General features: G+C 41.3%; 1 protein-coding gene across 12 annotated transcripts in view; it reads left to right on the top strand.

Moving 5' to 3' along the window:
* ntng1a (netrin g1a) overlaps positions 1–18,140 on the top strand; it is a 140,596-nt gene that overhangs the window by 84,259 nt on the left and 38,197 nt on the right. For all 12 annotated transcript variants that reach the window (XM_033638875.2, XM_033638882.2, XM_033638874.2 and 9 more), the window contains exon 4: positions 16,598–16,770. In XM_033638875.2, coding sequence (XP_033494766.1) covers positions 16,598–16,770 — 173 coding nt within the window. The remainder of the gene's footprint in view (positions 1–16,597; positions 16,771–18,140) is intronic.

Below are 18,140 nucleotides of genomic sequence, written 5' to 3'. Positions count from 1 at the left end.
TACAGATAATTTAGTTGGTTAAACAATTACAGACACAGATACAGATAATGGTGTACTCACTCATCCCTATTAACAACCGTTTTTTCTGATGATTGATACTAAAAAATTAGATCTAACTGGAGGTGACATCAACAGTATGCTTTTATAAAGTATATAGTACATTTTTTTCTATTATTAGTGAGTATTTTTGGATGACTTGCAGTATATATTTGATGTAACTTTTGATGTGTTGTATTCCTTGTATAGTACTACTTTAGTTGTTGTACTTACATTGAGTTTTGCTCACCTGAAATCAACCAAAAATCAGCATCTAATGACATTATTTGAATTTACTGACATTTTTCCTTGGATATGATTTCACGGCTCTGTGTAACATCTCTTTTATGAATGACAAGAGCAATGGCTGCTCAGAAGAGAATTGCATTGGATGCAGGCAGAGACCATCAGATCAGTTTATTTGCTGATTGGGGTGGGTCTCTATGCTGTGTGGAGAGATGAGCCTCCTGATTGTACAACCAAAATACTGTAAAAACTTTAATTTATATTTGCTTATAAAGCCTTCATGTTTCTCCACTGGGGAAGAGGAAGAAAAGAGGCGGAAGAAAACAAAAAAACTTCCAAAAAAATAAAATATGACTCCAAATCTATGAGATGGAATTTGTACTTGACAAATTACTGACATGGCAGACTCACACAGGATTATGATCACAGAAGACCTTCCTAATTATTACAAATCACTGGAGGTCTCCAGGTTTATACTAGTCATGCTGGAATAGGGCTTACGTAATGAAAACAGCTTATTACTGTTTTTGCTTTTCATATGTGTAAAATGAAAAAAGCACTATGACATCATCCACCTTGAAAAAAGTTGCACGGAATGAAATGGAAATGTGCACTCTTGTTGTAGATTAAATTTTAGCTTAATTGAGAAAAATCTGTAGCCTTTTCTTGCAAACAAATTTTATGTTTTCATTCAGTGTTTCTCACCCAAACACAGTGTGTGTAATCTTGAGGTCTAACAAGCAAAAGTCCTCAAAAGACTTTTTTTTTACTATTTTAAATGGTGCAGTGTTTACTTGAGCGTGTCTGGTAGCTTGCAGTAACCCTGGCTCCTCAGTGTCTACAGGGTTAGGGAAAAAAAAGTGTCCACATTCAAAAAGTACAATTCTTTTATGTTCACCTGTGGTGTCTTCGCCTACTGAAAACAACTGTTGGTATTTCCCAGTGACAACAAACATGAAAAACAAATCCTGGCTACAGTGTAAATGTTAGAGAACAGCTTAGTTGTGAGATAAAATCAAATACACGGAGAGCTTTATGTACAAATAAAATCCAGTGATGAGCCGCCATGTCACTGACATTGAACCCACAGAAGGCGTACAAGCCAATCCCTTACTATTTATCACAGGCCAGAGGAATCGACCGAGTCCAGAGATATGAGGAGCAGAGCTACAAGTGACATGAAGATTTTATCAGCGGTGCAGAGGACAGGAGGCGCTCCGCCTCAACAAATCCCTTCCCCGTTCTCAGGGATGAAGCAACATTCATTTTTCACTTCAGAAGCAGAGGTTTCTCTTTAACTCGACTTGTTTTCTCATGGAGTGCTGCATTGCCGATGATGCAGATCTTATATTTTGTGCATTGATTTATCTCCCAGTGGGTTCACCAATATTAGTAGCCGAGAATTATGTCATGGCCTGGAAGACTGCACTGCTGATCCTGGGATGTGCTGCCATCATATACAGTATTTCCACAACTAAAGCTAGTGTGGGTGTGTGACGATGTGTGTGTAAATGGGCTTGCATGTGTTTATGTGTGCATATCCTCGAGGCAATATCCATCCCATATTTGTTCCATAAATCCAAATCTAGTTCAGCAGGAATTCAGTCTAACCCCCCCCCCCCCCCCCCCCCCCCCCCCCCCCCCCCCCACACACACACACACACACACCCCCACACACACACACACACACATAAAGATAATGCAGGCAGCATCTTTGATTCCCGTCATGATCAGTGCATTAATACCCCCATACAACCCAAATGATTAATTACTAAATGTTTACCAGGGAGTTACATTAAAACCTTGACAATTTAAATGGGTACAATGAACCATTTTCCGATCTGATTTCTCATAAAGCTTTTTTATCTCCAAGTTAGGGTAGCCAATTTTCCGCTATTGTGCCAGAAAAGGGTCTCGGGCGCAGACACCAGCCATATCAGAGGCATTTTCTCTTCCTCACTGTCGACAGAGCACATTCAACATTCATGTGGTGACCCATTTCATTAATGGAGAGGCCTTTTTCGACGTGTCTTCCCCCCGTCTTTGTCGGCTACAGCCACCCTCATAATGGGCCCTCCTGTCAGAGTTTCATGACTAATCCCCTCATTGACCTCTCCTTCACTTTCAGCCCCCACCACCACACTCAGGATTTGGTAACTGGTGGAGAGTGGGGAGATGTTGGCAACACTTGTATAGGCTATGCCATCTGGAAAAACATAACACGCTCCACTTAGAACAAGTTTAAACATCGATCTGTATTTAACTTGTGCATTGTAAGCTTGTGAATATCAGTGGAAAATTCTGAGTTGAAAAGGTGCTGAGTGCATCGTTTTTAAACCAATGTATTTATTCAAATATTATTATACTATGATTTTTTATGTGTGATAAATACAGAGATGCCCTGGAGCCTCCAGAGTTTCAGTATTTCTCAAAATTAAAGCCACCCCAGTGTTAAAAGAAAAAATGTACTGCTTTGGTTCCCTCTCTTTGTTCTCACAGTGTTGTTTTCAGCCACAGCAGGCAGTTGTTTTCAGTGGAAACGCTCTCAAAACCCACTCTAGGCCTTCTGCCCAGCACCAAACAGCACACACACAAAGTTAGCAGCTAGCTGCCGAACATAAAACATTTAGCAGCTGAGGAGCCAGACAGTGGGTGATTTGAGGGGGGAGGCCATCACCCTTATTTGCAAAATGATCAAAATGCATCCTCCTTGTTAACCTGCCATCCTTCACCCCTGGGTGCAGACCCAGACGCTGTGCTATCTGGACCCAGACCTATGACTGATAAATTATTAATAATTAATACATTTTGACACAGCTTTGCTGTTTGCAGCATTTGTAGCACTGGTTTAGATACCAGAAAACTCTCAGACCAGTTACATTTACTTACGTGGTGCTACGCAGCCAATTAAATCTGTGCATTCCGATAAGCATTGCAACACGAGTAACTGAGACAAACACATTGGAGATACGACGAGAAGAGAGACAACAGTCAGACAAACTTGAAAAATCACAAGAAATTTCGAGGGGTGCCTGCTACTGCCACTGAGTATGGCAGTACTACATACAGCAGGTACTACAGGTACTGTATACTTCAGGTACAACATACTGCACCCTAGCAATGATGTCACCACGCTAGCTCTCTCCCATAGACAACCATTATGAAATCTGAAATGTCTATAAAACATCCTGAAATGTAAACTGTGACTTCTTAAAAACCGTACCAGATATCAGTATGCCCATTTAGTCCAATAAAGTCAAGAGTCTCATGAGCCGTTTAAAGTTTGAATCCCTTTTCTGCGTCAAAGTATGCCGATTTGGTGCGGCCTTAAAGAGAAGTGATTTTACATTGATTTCTCAACTATCTCCAATCACCTTGAATGGGAAATTTTCCACAGTTTTTTACGAATTTTGTAAAAACTGCCAAGCGAATCTCTGAGAAAAGTCATAGCACACTATTCCCCAATTTCACACGCATTGTGATGTATTTTTTTTGCCTGTGTGTTGGCAACGCTGCGGGACAAGTTTCACTGCAAAGTTTTTACGGAAGATTAAGATTAATAAGAAATAAACGCGAGGAATAGCAATAGGTTGTGCCTGTGTTGTAGAGCAGGCAGCCTTAATAAGAGAGTTAGAGAAAAGCAATTTCACATGGCGTGTTCTAAAGAAAGAAAAGTAGACAGTGAGAACAGAGCTTTTAATCAAGAATTGACAGACTCTTTCATGTCCATTCTTCCCAAGGGCAGTTCAGAACCACTATGTCTCATTGTATGTTGCAAACCTACCTACTCAAATCCAAACTGAGGGGACAGAAAAGAAAATATTTTGTCATAGGCAAGTTATACAAAACTGATCATCCACCAGAGCTAGATATTTCTCTGAAGAGCTAGAGGAGACTAAAAACAGAGCCTGAAGGAGAAACTGCTCCAAAGAAATGATATATATAAGCAAACTTTCATCTGTAGTCAAGTTAGATATTGGAGAAGGTGAGAAATTTGAGACATTTTGCCATTGTATGTAAGAAAATGAAGAAGAAAGAAAAATGTCTGTGAAGATTCTCAGTCATCCAGGTCATGGTAATCATAAATGCTATATAGTAGGCAACTGAACCTGCTTGAGTTTCTTGAAGAATTGAAGAAGCTTCTTGGATGAGAGGCAAAACATCTTCAAGAAACTCAAGCAAGTCCAGTTGCCTACGATATAGCACTTATGAAGAAAGAAAAAATGTCTTTAGAAATGTGCAGAATCGTCCAGTATTGATGTTGTCTTGCAGTGCTGTAGGGTTGCCTGTTCTGAGCCATAAAGCAATCTCCTTTTGTGCTGCCAAGCAATACTATTAGATTAAAAATACAGTAGAGACCAAAAAGTGTCTGTAGCTATGATCTTATAATGTATGTGATAATGATTTATCAATGTGAAAATAGGATATGTAAGAACTGCAACTAGTGTGCTAATGAAGTCAGAACTTCAAGGGTACCCTGAAGGGCTCACCTTGACTAAAGTGAAAGAAGGTGGTGATGAGTTCTGAAGTAATACATAATCAGAAATACCAAAAAGAGTTGGCCACCCTCCCATCAGTCAGACTTCCCACTGAGCTGGCCATATCGGCATGGGTGACATTAGAAGAGAGCCTTGTCAGTGAAGAAAACACCATATGGCAGTATTTCCCCCTTCATAAGCTGAAGCAGATACTTCTAACAGAGGGAGAGGTGTGACAGCGTCATCATACCGCTCCTGTTTGTCTAATTCGACTCGTGCACACACAAATACACACACGCGGTGACAGCGCTGATGTGGTAAGATCCCAAACCTCCCCAAGCAAGATATTTGATTCTGATCTGAAGACGACAGGGAGTGATGAATAAAAACTGCTTGATAATGGGATCATTGAGTCATGAAAAGCGTTTCTGAGCGAGTTATCTTTTGCGGAGGCCAATGAATGCAGACGCTCATTATGTATGGCCATCCAACAGTGCTTTAGCCTTCAAGCATAACAGGAGCATACAATGGAGCTGCACCTGACAAAAGAGAGGAAGAATAACAATCATACAAAGAAAAAGTGCTGTACTGAATTTTCCAGACCTTTGCCCTTTTAGTGAGGTAATGTAACTTACTGGCGCATGACGGCTCGTGGTGATGTTGGGTGATGACTGAGATGATGGTGATTATGGTGCTAGATGATGGTGATTGGAGGGTCTGGGCAAAGTGCAATAGGTTTGACTTCCTAAGCGGTCCGCAAATTACCTCAAGAGCTGCATATATTAATGTCACTGCTAGTTTTGTAGCGAGTACTTAGTGACAATGCAGCACAGCAGCAGAGTTCATTCAAATGTACTGATGATTGGACTCCACCAGTGACAATGCAGAGTACCAGTAAAAGAGTTAAAAGTGCTGGGCAGTATAACCGGAAATTTGTATCATGGTCTTTCAATCAAGACTTTGGCAGTTTAATGATATATCGCTGTATTTTTTTTTTTTTTTCTTTGCATGACAGGGCCTATATATAGGTGCCTTATTCTACTGTCAGGACTACGTAAAATACCTGTAAAAACATTTTAATGCCATTGTATACGTACTGAAGGCTTTGATAACCGTAGGGTTTGATTGGCCCCTTGTGAAACATTAATCACAGCCTTCAGTATATACATGATGACATTAAAATGTTTTTGTATTTTATGTATATTTGAAGAGATATTTCTAGAATATACTACTATTGTATAAGTAAGAAACAAGCCAGACATTAATCACATAAGGTTATGAAGTATTTTCACCCATTTAAAACACACCTTGAATCCATTGTCTTAATCACTGGTCTGAGTCCTTTCTCGACTGTCAGTATCTGGACCATGTCGCTTCCCCACTTGCTTTTCCTGTCACATGCAACACCTTGACCAAATGCTGACTCAAGCAATTTCCTACCTTTTGGTTTCACCATTCTACTAGCGCTACTGACAGCTTAGAATCTGGCAACCGTAATTGTGTTTTTCAACATGTTTTCTGGTGAAATGAGTAGTCATTAGTGGTACCACAACTGGCAACAACAGCCGCCCAACAAACTGATGTTACGTCAGACTTTTAAAGCCAAAAAACTTCCAAACAGCTAACACAGCTCCTCTGTTGGTTCGTCCGGTGTCTCTGTCTTCATCTTCCATCTCATTTCTATTCTTCTGAATGTACTGCACGTTCTCCTAGGTGCTAACTGGCCACCTGGCTTCATGGTCTAGTTCTGTAAATGCACAATTAGACCATTGTGTGACATGGTGTTAGTGTGGGTTATTATTTGTTTTGTTCTAAAGTTATAACCATATGTAAGAGGGGTATGCAGTTGATAGGCGTGTCCTCTCCCATGCAGTATAAATGTGGTTGCAATAGTGCATATTCCTGTTTGCTGAGGTACGTTAACTGTCCCAACCATGCGGTGGTATGATGGTTTATGAAAAATGCATATCACGTGGAAAATCAATACTGACACACTGAATGAACCGGTATACCGCCCAGCACTAAGAGGTAAACATTTAGTATATAAACAATATTCTCTCATCTCTCTGTCTCTCTTTAAATGCTGCAAACTTTACACCTGCTTTTCCATAGTCTTAAATCACAAATACATCTGTAGTGATAAATCAGAGTCAGTGACCATTCGTATAAAGTTCCCATCTCTTATTATTCTGTAGTCATACTTAAAAACACCAACACACACCAACAAATACCTTGTGTGGTGTGATGATGACCAGACAGCTCCTGTAAACTGCACTGTAGGAAAGTAAAAGACACACACTACGTCTCTGTCACTTTGCATTATGATATAGCTGGTGTGGACCTGTTGAACGCCCAGTTTCTTAAATCTTTCTACCACTCTGTCTCTCTGTAGGTTTCTTTTCTATCTTTCCTCTTTCCTGGTTGTTCAATAAAATAACTATGCTGCAAATGTTGCACTTACTTTTTCATGATGTTACATTATGAAGATATTTTCCCTGCTGCAGCAGTCCATCTGAAACAATAAATCAGTTTCAGTGACCATTTATATGAATGTTAATTGGTTCCTCCCATACATTGCAGTTTGTACAAATACGCTTTAGTGCATATTATATAAACACAAAGATGCAGCCCTTAATGGTGCTGCTTTTCTTTGTTTTTGCTTCCACAAAAGTTTGGGGTGGTCCCTCATTAAGTGTAAAATCTCTCTGACTAATTAGAGCCCAAAGAACTGCCACGGATCCGAACCTGAAATGCATTTATGAAGGGCACAAATACAAAACCTATGGCCCAGATATAAACACACAAACTCAGTCTTCTTTCCGGAAATCTTTATTTCTCTTCTCATCACATACACACGAACACACACACCTGCATGCGCTCATTTAAGCAATTCTTTACATCTCATGCAGTTCTCATTAATCACCGGAGGCCATGCAGCTTCTCATTTAATTTAGTGGAAACGTTGCCCCCTCTGGTCTATCAGAGGCTCTTGTTTTCAACACAACAGCGAACACAGTTTCAACCCGAGCCATTAATGACCCTCGCTCAGGGTTTAAGAGGGAAAAGAGATGCTAAGAGTTAGCTCCTTCTGCTAGCTGGGAAACCGCCAACATTTTCTGTAATTACACCTGCTCGTTGGGTCCCACCCTTGGTTTCAGATTCCGGCCCCTGGTGGGCGTAGCCATGGGAAATGTCTGCTGCAGACATCGGGATTATGTAACAAAGAAGAGGGTTGCCAAAGTTTAATGGCTGGTGACATTAGCAAGAAGCAACGAGATAAGAGAAGACAATTAAGAAGAAGTGGCTTTATCATTTTATGTATTTCCTACTGTTGAGATAATGTTGTGGTGTTATTTTGCTGTCAGTCAAATAGTGACATCAGTTCAGACTTTACAGCTAAAACCGCTAAAAAAAATTGTAGGTATAGATAAGTAGCAATATGGTGACACTAAGTACAAAATGGATACTTGCACAAAAATGTTCACAAGATGATGCGTGGCTGTGGATGAGGCAAATGTTTTACATTGCAACACTATGCACACTTCCTCTTTTATTCTGTGTGCACACAATTACACTCTTTCTCTCTCTCTCTCACACACACACACACGCACAGGTCAAATGCAGTCTAACCCCTTGCAGTCTGTGGACTAGCTACCGACCCAAACGGATCAATACTGCAGGATCTTTGGGGAGTTACTTCCTTTAAGGGCTCCAGTCAGCGATGTTGCTTATGACATGACAAGATCACTTAATATCTCCCCTCCACCTGGCCTCACCTTAAAATGTGTGTAGCACCATCCTCCCATTGATGGAGCTCTCTCCCTCCTCCGCAGTGCACTTTCTGTCGCCGGCTCCACAGCCAATAGTCTTTAGCTGAAAGCAGTATCAGTGAGGCCCAGCATGTCGATTCTATTGAACTGGCTTGGCATGTCACAGGCAGTAAAGACCTCTTGATTGACTCCTGCTTGGATAGCATGTCCAACTGCATACATTAGTAATGCTGAGGATTCAATAGATGGATGGCCTGGATGGATTGATGCAGGCAGGCGGCATATTTACCTCAATGCAGGGAATCGGAGATGAACTGAACTTGCAGTGCAGTGACAAGGTTTACACAACATATTGCACTGTATCCTGGCATTTTAGTTTTGCAGGATCTAGTTAGATAATAACCTCAAAATAATGAATTATTTTGAGAGAAACATACAACATTCATCAGCTCACCAAAACAATCATTAAAATAATTTAAAGTGCTGCAGTTTTTAAGCTAGCTGCCATAGTTCAGCAGCTGGGTCACTACTCTGTGAGCCTCTCCAAGGCTTAATTGGCTACTTAAGCAAATCACTTGTCCAATATCGTGTAAATATGAGCACAGCCGGACAGTGCAACAAAGCAGGTCTTCTGTGTAGACTCAGTAATTTGTTCATGTATGTTGCATTATACAAACTAATGAAAACTGCACACCTGGCTAAAAACATTATTTAAAAGAAACTTTTTCTTGCTTTTTCTTTTGCTTCTTTTTCCGTCATTAGTTGCAGCTGTTACAAACAGCCTTACCACACAGAAATGTAGTAGCTACTATTAGTTACTAATGATGGAGATGTTGTTTTATGATTGCTTAAATCCCCAAGACGGTCTGCTTATCTGTCAGACAGTGTTTTCACCTGTGTGAAAGTACTGTACTGAGGCCTTCAGATTTAACTGTGTTCAGACAGAAGCATATTTTCTGCCTTGTGCCTTTCTTGTGAATTTGACGCCTTGTATTTCTACAACCCAAACAGCCAGTGTACCATCTGTATGTAAGTTGTAAGCTGATTGTGTGTGTGTTACTGTTCAGCCCAGCCTCTGACTGAACTCACCAGAAACTCTAGTTATGGCTGCTATTTCCAGGGTTGGGGAGTACCTGGAAACAAGTAACGGCGTTACCTGTTTAATATAGAAATAACTGCAGTTGTATTCCGATACAGTTACAGTTTAAATTGGTGGTATTCTGAATACACTTACTGTCTTTAGAAATATATTACTTGAAGGGATTACTTTATTTGTTTTGTTTGATTTGCTTTAACACTGTGTCCTATTTGAATGTTACGTGCATGAACGTCAGTTTGATTGCATTGTGTTCTACTGAATTGTTCCAACTGGCCACAAGTGACACTGAGCTGCTGCTTTGTCTGACACCCTGTTTCTATTTAGTCTTGTATCTCGCTTTAAAAGCTAAGGCGAAGAGTGGCTGATTCATGAAGTTGAAATGAGGAGGGACCTACACAACACTTCCTTATTTAACTTTGATAATCTAAACAAGTTTAGTGCGTTTTCTGTTTAAAAAGTACAAATGTAGAAAGATACAAGTACTTGCCCATCTTTCACATGGTTATGTCAACAGTCGTGCACACAGTTGATAGATAGCCTATGTGATTTGTGTACATGACGTAACAGAAGTGCATATTTAACAGACTCAGTGTGGACAGAGAGAGACGCTCACTTGCTGTAGGACATGGTGTAAAATTCATTTGAGGTACGCATTTCCTGTGAACAGATTTTGTGTGTGTAGTGCAGGAGAGATGCAGAGTCAGGAAACCGAAAAAAAAATAGGATGGTGAAGGTTTCAAAAAGTAAAAAAAGTACATTTTCTTATAGAATACATTACAAATCTTATTTTAGGGGGTTAGGTAGTAACCCTCCCAACACTGATTATTTTCCCCCCAGTTCCTCTCCTTTTCTCTGATGTGTGGATTTATGAAGCAGATTCATCCCCTTATAAGTTCTGCAGCAATATCTGTACTCTTACATAGGTTGAATTCTAAGTGTATATAATGAACAGGTATGTTATGTGTTCCTGCAGTGTCTCTGTAAATGTTTTTTTTTCTCATTCCAACAAACTGAACCAAAAATAGACGCTGAAGAGACGAGTAATACACAGAACGTGCCGTGATTTCCCACAGCCTCCACTTTTCACTAACTGCCCACTTTCTAGTGAGAGGAGAAGGAGCGATGGCGGAGAAGGATATAATTAGGGGGAGGTTGGGGGCTTAGGTCCATCCCAGGAGAGCTGGTGCTGATATCTCACTCCTTCCACTTCCCACAATGCACTACAGTCCGGGGGGGCGGAGAGGTAGAGGAGGCAATTAGCAGGTAACACGTTAGCAGACAGGCTGATCTGTTTTAAGCCAATACAGACGTCAGCTGCAAGCTACATGTCAGTGGGTAAGAGCTTTATTGCTACAGAGGTTTGTGTGTGTGTGTGTGTGTGTGTGTGTGTGTGTGTGTGTGTGTGTGTGTTTGGGAAGATCAGGTGGGGCAAATATATTGTATAGTAAATTTCATTCTGTGTGTTTCGTGCAATTATCCATACTACTGACAACAAATCGCCTGTACACACACACACACACACACACACACATACATATACCTTAAGGCCTTTTTAACAGCCACTCCTGCGTTTCTGTATTTCATTTTCATCACACATAATTAAGCCGGAGTGTTTTTTGAACCACCCGCCCCCCTGACACCTCTCCCACCTCACTGCCTGCCTCGTGCAACCCCTGGTGTGTTGTCGCTCATTTACAGCATACGCTGAATGCAGACACAAGCTTAAAAAAAAAAAAAAGCGTTTATTAACAGAGTGTTTGACCCAATTGGCTTGCGTATGAAAACACCTGGGCGTTAGATTGAAATTTAATTGCTTCACTTAGTTAACCCACTTAAGGACCATGTTGAGTTTAGTCTGCTCAATTTGTTGGGATCAGCAGCTTTGTGCGTCGGGGATGTTGTAGGCTTGGATTATGGATAATTACTATCAATTAGTGGCTGATACTTTTGGCTTTGAAGCCGCAATGAGCAAATTGGAGCAATGTCGAGGAATGAACTCGGCTGAATGGAATTATTTGGATAATGGCGGAAGAGATAGAAAGGAAAAGGCCTTTATTTTGGAGAAACAGGGCATTGTGTTGCACTGTTTTTGTTTGTTGTCGCTGGCATCATCAGTGGGAAGGAGCAATATGTCGTGTGCACCCATGGTGTCAATCAGAATCCCATTACTGCAGAGGTCATAGACACACTGCTCCAGGTAAGCTACGTCTCAACGGGCTGCTCTGCTCGCATTTCCACCAGGATAAAGAAAAATAATAAATTTTGCGCCCAAGAGTATCTTCTGTCTCCCACATTTCAAGGGGAACTTTAAACTCTTGTCAGATATGAGAATATGTTTGCTGCTTTCTCTCAGACAAAATGGAATCAAAACTTCAATCGAGTTTTTTTCCTCCCTCTTTCTCTTTTTTTGCCCGTCTAGCAAATTGAGCTTATAGCCTCATGGGTAATTTTATGAATACATATCAGGACCTTTAGCTCACAGGCGGTGGCTGGCACACTCAATAATGCCTCCAGCAATATCACTTTGAGAGCACCACACAAAAACAAAGATGCCTTGGCTCCATGAATATTTATTAATAGGAGATACTGGAGTTAACAATGACAGGTGGATGGAGGAGAGAGATATGAAGAGAACAATACAAAGTCTGATGGAAAGTCAGGAGAAGGCGACCCACAGAGCTTTTAAAGTAGGAAATGAAGACATAACACTGTACGCAGGGGGAACCCTGGAGGAAATTTGCTATTAAAATGCTGTTAAATACACGTTTACTTGGCTCCGTCTCTGAAGCTGTTGTTGCTGGTGCAGCGGCGAGAGAGCCTCCCCTGGTATCCACACATTCAGGAGCCACTGCTGATTGGCAGCACAACAGCACTGGTGGGTAAGAGACCCTAAGGGCCTCACTGGCAGTCTCCATCATTATGCCGACGGCGCTATCATTTCTGGATGCTGATTAAAATGTTGGCGATGTTAAAAGAAGCTGAAGGTTAAACCACAAAGGGCTCCATGTGAAGTCGTTTCACACCACATCCTCTACCCACTCCTCTCTCACACACACACACACACACACACACACACACACACACATATACACACTAACAAGGCAGACTTTTATAACTGAGAAGGAAAGAAAGCACATTGAGCAGGGCTGTGACATCTCTGTCAGTGCGACCAGACGGATGTGGACAATTGAAATGAACAGAGCAGTCTGGATTGCATTTTATCCAATCCTTTAGAATCCCTCTTCAAATCCATTCAGGGTCAGCCTCAAACATTCGTAACCAAAGCAAAAAAAATAAACCTCAAAGATCATACTGAGGTACGTTCTTACTTCTTGTTGGCGTAGAAGGCAGAGAGACTACAGCTGTGAGTGTCAGCCTTGTTACTGCTCACATTCTGTAGCTACAACCTGAAAATGACATGAGCAGTATGAGGTACGAAATGCTGATTAAAAATGTATCTGACATGATGAAATAACAGGTGTAGCCCACTTACTTTGACTCACATAATATATTTTATGAGCTATGTACTCCATATACTGCATGCCCCATATCAGAGCTAACACACAGATAAGCTTAAAGGTACACTATGCAGGATTTGTCTTGAAAAATAATGTATAGCCTCAAAGGTACTCCCTCTCAGTCATCACTTATGATCCAGTAGAAGTGTGTACCGTAGTATTTTTCTGCAGAGACTCCTCCCTCTGCCTGGTTTTTTCGTATTTTCTTTTCTGTGTTCTGGACATTTATGGGTGTGTACCCCTGCAGCGCTCAGGTGAGGTCTGGACTTTATAAAAAGGTAGAGACCAACTGCCAGACTGTAAGCAGCAAGCATGCGGGAGAACACAGCACCGAAAAAAATGCAATTATAGCGAGGCAAAATGGTAAACTACAGCAGGGGTTTTAAAAGTTTTTGTGCCCAAGGCTCACCAAAGGGCACCCAAAATCTCAAGGCACACCTGTATTTATATCAGTGCACAATAGCCTCTGAAACATGTGTTATCACTCTTATCATGACATTAATGTTTGCTTTTGTTTACTAATATCAAACAATTGACAACCAACTATTACTCATGAAATATTCATTATCAAAATGATTTAAGAAGTCATTATAAACCTTTTTAAATTACTTAAAAGCACCAATAACACATTCATTTAAATGGGAAATAATGTAAGTTAATGTGACATGTCACACACTTAGAATTCCCTCTCGCGAACAGCAACAAATTACATTTTTAAAGGTACAGTTTGCCTCTTTATTAGGAAATGGGTGCGCACAACATACTTAAACAGTCAACTAAAAATGCATTCATAACTTTTTGTATAGGCCCAGTTGAATATTGTAATAATAATGTGAGGTTATCACAGTATCCCACGGCACACCTGGATTTGCATCATGGCACACCATTTGAGAACCACTGGTTTAGAGTGAATCTGGGATTGGCTTTTACTGTTACTTTGGCTGGCAGTATAATTTAACCTTTATCCATTCTTGGAACCCATCGGCTGTATTCAGTGTCTGACTTCCAGCAGATAGCGATACAGCCTCTGGGGGCAGACCCCCGATTTTTTGGCATTCCGGTTTGACTTGGGCGGAGGAGGCGAATTTCCGTTTCCGACTTCCGTTTATATATAAGTCAATATGCTGAACCATTGCGATGGATTCAGAGTTTGCAGTGACGCCAGTTATGTTCCGCCTCGTTAGTTCACCGCACGGACTGTTTAACCTGGCAACAACTGCAGCCGGCTCAAACGTGGTTTGTCAATATCATGCGGACCACAAACAGCCTACAACCGGAGGCAAGATCTCTGGGGTTTGCCTACAGACTCTACATTCACTGAATGTAGAGTCTGTATATAGAGACTAACCTTTATTTAACCAGGAAGTCCCATTGAGATTGAAAATCTTTTACAACAGAGACCTGGCTGAGGTAGCAGCCAATCAAAACACATTTAAAATGCAATGAATACAACATATAATACAAAAATCTACAATAAAACAACAACTATTCAAACATAGTGGCCTCTCAAGAAAAACAAGCACATGTCTCTGTCACCAAATTCTGTATGATGCCCTTAGATTCATCAGCGGGTATAAGTGTTTCTAATGTGAGATCTTTTTGAAGACTGTCCCATGTCCAAGGTGCAGAGTAGGAGAATGCAATTTTCCCCAGATCTGTTAAAACCCAGGGTTCAATAAAAAGCAACCACCTGGAGGAGCGTAGCTGGTAAATAAATGAATACTTCTTCCCCCCCTAACATACATTGCACTTAGGATGATAGAGAGATGTTAAATAGAGGTGTCTCTTCTTCTCGACCTGTAACATGATCCTAAATGTGACCAGGTATCGGAGCCCAACCCGAGTCAGCACACAGCCCTTGAATTTGGGGCGAACAGCAGATATGTTGAGTATTGGGGTCAAGCAGTGGTGAGTGGGTTAAGGCTGTGCTTTTCCTCCAAATTATTATATTTCAAGTCAAGCTTTGGTGAAGCAGAATGGGCAGGGTGACGGAGGCCAGCTGTTGCCTGAGTTTCTCACAAAGACGTTAGCAAACCTAACTGTGGGGCTTATCGTGTCATCTCCTCAACACCTTGCCCTCCATCTCTTCCTCCCTTCCTTGGGAACTCATGGAACGATGCCACTCACCTGGCTTCTAGTTTAAAAACACATTTAAATAGCTAAATAAAAGGGCACTTTCAAAAGAGGGAGACGGGCTTAAATAGTGCCATTTTGTCTGCCTCTCAGCACTTTATCCTAAAATAAACAAACACAGCTACAGTTCCATACTTTTAGGATGAGTCATGCGTGTTGGAAGTCAAATATCCAGATTTTATTTAAAGTTGCAGCCAGCGTTGGCTCTGGCATTTGATCGTGACTCATGTTGCGCTTTGGAAACAATAATCTTATCTTAGAGATTCGAGCATCCTGGTGCTGATGTTTCAGGAGTGTGTCATATCACATTGCAGCATTAGATGTCGAGCAGTAAGTGATTCCAGCTCGGTCCTTGTCGCAATTAAAAAGGCAGACAGCTACTGAACAAACTAGATCTGGGAACATTTAATCCTTTTGTTTTTGTGTTGAGAAAATTCTCCTATTTCTAATAAACCGTTTGAAAACCCACTCACATATGTTGTTCTCTTTTGCAGAGTTCTCCAGAAAGAGGTCTAGCAATACCCCGTATTCCTCAGAGTACTTTATGCTGCATGAGGATCATAAATTAATTTAACAGATAGATATCCCCTCAATGCTCATCTAGCCACAGCAGAAAATGAATTTGCTGAGTTTATTGTTAAATGAAGGTTCTGGTGAGCAGAATGTGAGTGAGGATTTAGTGCACCTTAAGGGAGTCCCTCTTTCCGAACTGGAAATATGCTTCTGAGATCTCATCTCATATTAATTTGTCATAGCAAACATAGCCTTGCTGTTGCTCCATGCCGCCCTCTGGCTAACTCTGAGCTATTCATCGCCTCGTGGAGCTGCAAGCCTCGCCGCTTTCATTCTCCCAGTGCTTGTTCCACAATTTAACTTGGCTTGTTTTCCTCAGCATCCCCTCGCACCTCTCTGTCCCCCTCTCCCTCCCGATCTTTCCTTGCCCATCGACTGTGACCTTACCACAATTATGCATCCTCCAGTGGGACAATTAAAACCGAGCTACCTTCCCGAGTGGAGGGAAGGGGGGGGAGAAAGAAAAGGGAGGAAATAATGATGCCAGATTTGTTCGTGCAACCGCCTGCCTCCTTTGAACTAGCTCCTCTTGAAGTTGAAGACGCAACTGTTTTGCCCGTTCTGACTGTGTTCCAATGCTACCGCTAGTCAAGGACACGCTGCCCTTCAGCAGCATTGTCCAACGAAATAAAAGCTGTCTGTTGTTCATTCAGTGCCAGAAAATTCACTCATGTTGACGTGGTTGTCCTCTTTCAACTCCACCCCGCACCCCCCTCCCCAACCACCCTTCTCCCTCTTTGACAGGTGCAAGTGCAACCTTCATGCCAACAGCTGTGTATATGACAAAGAGAAGTTGAGCTGCGAGTGTGAACACAACACCACCGGGCCTGACTGTGGCCGCTGTAAGAAGAACTACCAGGGGCGAGCGTGGAGTGCTGGCTCCTACCTGCCCATCCCCAAGGGCACGGCTAATATCTGTGAGTACTCATACACACACACACACACACACACACATCACAGACATATTGAGTGATTAAAAGGATGGGTCACATGACAAAGCAGGTATTAGTATGGGTCTTACAAGCGCTGGACAAAGTAATGGACATTTCCCATGAGATCTGGAATCAAAACAACAAAGGCATCCACACAGACAAGAGATTAAAGTTGAATCCCAATTAGCAGCATCCTGTATGTCATCTTTGAGAGTTCTGACAATCACCACGTTAATAGTGAAATATGAGTTGTGGGGTTTCAAAGCAATGTGAAGCAATTAACGATGTTTCAGGCAGATAAAAGGCAGAGACGCAAAGACAGTGGGGGGACCAACTTTTGTATGTTTCATTGATCAAGTCCGATGGAAGCAAATGTGTCCAAAATTCTGTTCTGTGGTCTTGTGTTGTTGTGATTTAGTCGTATAAAGCAGGAATAGTGTTAGGATTTGCAAAATCACGTCAGGTTTCGCTAAATATGGGCAAACTGCATTAGCAAAGAGAGCAGTGTTGGCAGGTCATACAGTAAGTCACTGACTTACAACAACAGCACTCACTAAATATATCAAATCTATACACATAATTATCTCTAAAACGTGTACAGAGGCATTCAAATACAAGGGAAATATGCACAAAAAGGCTAATATATTAGTAATGAATCCTGCAGTGTACAGTAGGTGCAGTATTGCATCTGTGAGGCACCGAGTCCTTCTGCCTGACCCTCACGTCAAGTGTAAGAAAAGGCTGCCCAGAAGCAGCAGCAGGTGCCCTGTGTCTGACTTCGCTCCTCGTTACCATCTTCCTATCCTTCACAAAACACCCACGACATCAAGTCAGCGCTTTGACTGAAAAGACCATGCACACTCACTCCTCCGTATGCGAACACACAGATTGTGCAGGGTCAGGGTTTCAGTTCATGTCTGCTTTCAATTACAAGTTTATTTTATCTGTGTTCAAGGGAAAGTCACTTGCAGACCTAATGAAATAAGCAACTGTAATAATTGACAACAGCCTTTTTGGAGGTATTCATTAATAAAGCGCTGATTATATATGATATAAATAATTTGTAGCATCTCAGCTTTCTGTACCTCTGTACCTTTTTTTTTTTAAATGCCAGCTATGACTTGGAACAGTGAAAGCAGAGATCATTCAAATTATCTTAATTCTTTATGTTTCTTTTTACTAAAGAAACACTACTGCTTTCACCATGGACTGTGCTTACCAGTATCAGAGATGACTTTTTGTGCTGCTTTCTTGTTCATAGTTCTCAAAAATGGAAAGACTGTTTCTTCTACACCTACCTACGTCTTGGGATTTCAAAGGTTTAGATGAAAAATATGCCAAAGTGGTTGCGTCAT

This window comes from Epinephelus lanceolatus, chromosome 20 (assembly GCF_041903045.1).
Source record: "Epinephelus lanceolatus isolate andai-2023 chromosome 20, ASM4190304v1, whole genome shotgun sequence".
NCBI lineage: Eukaryota > Metazoa > Chordata > Actinopteri > Perciformes > Serranidae > Epinephelus > Epinephelus lanceolatus.
This window is presented reverse-complemented; position numbering and strand designations above follow the sequence as displayed.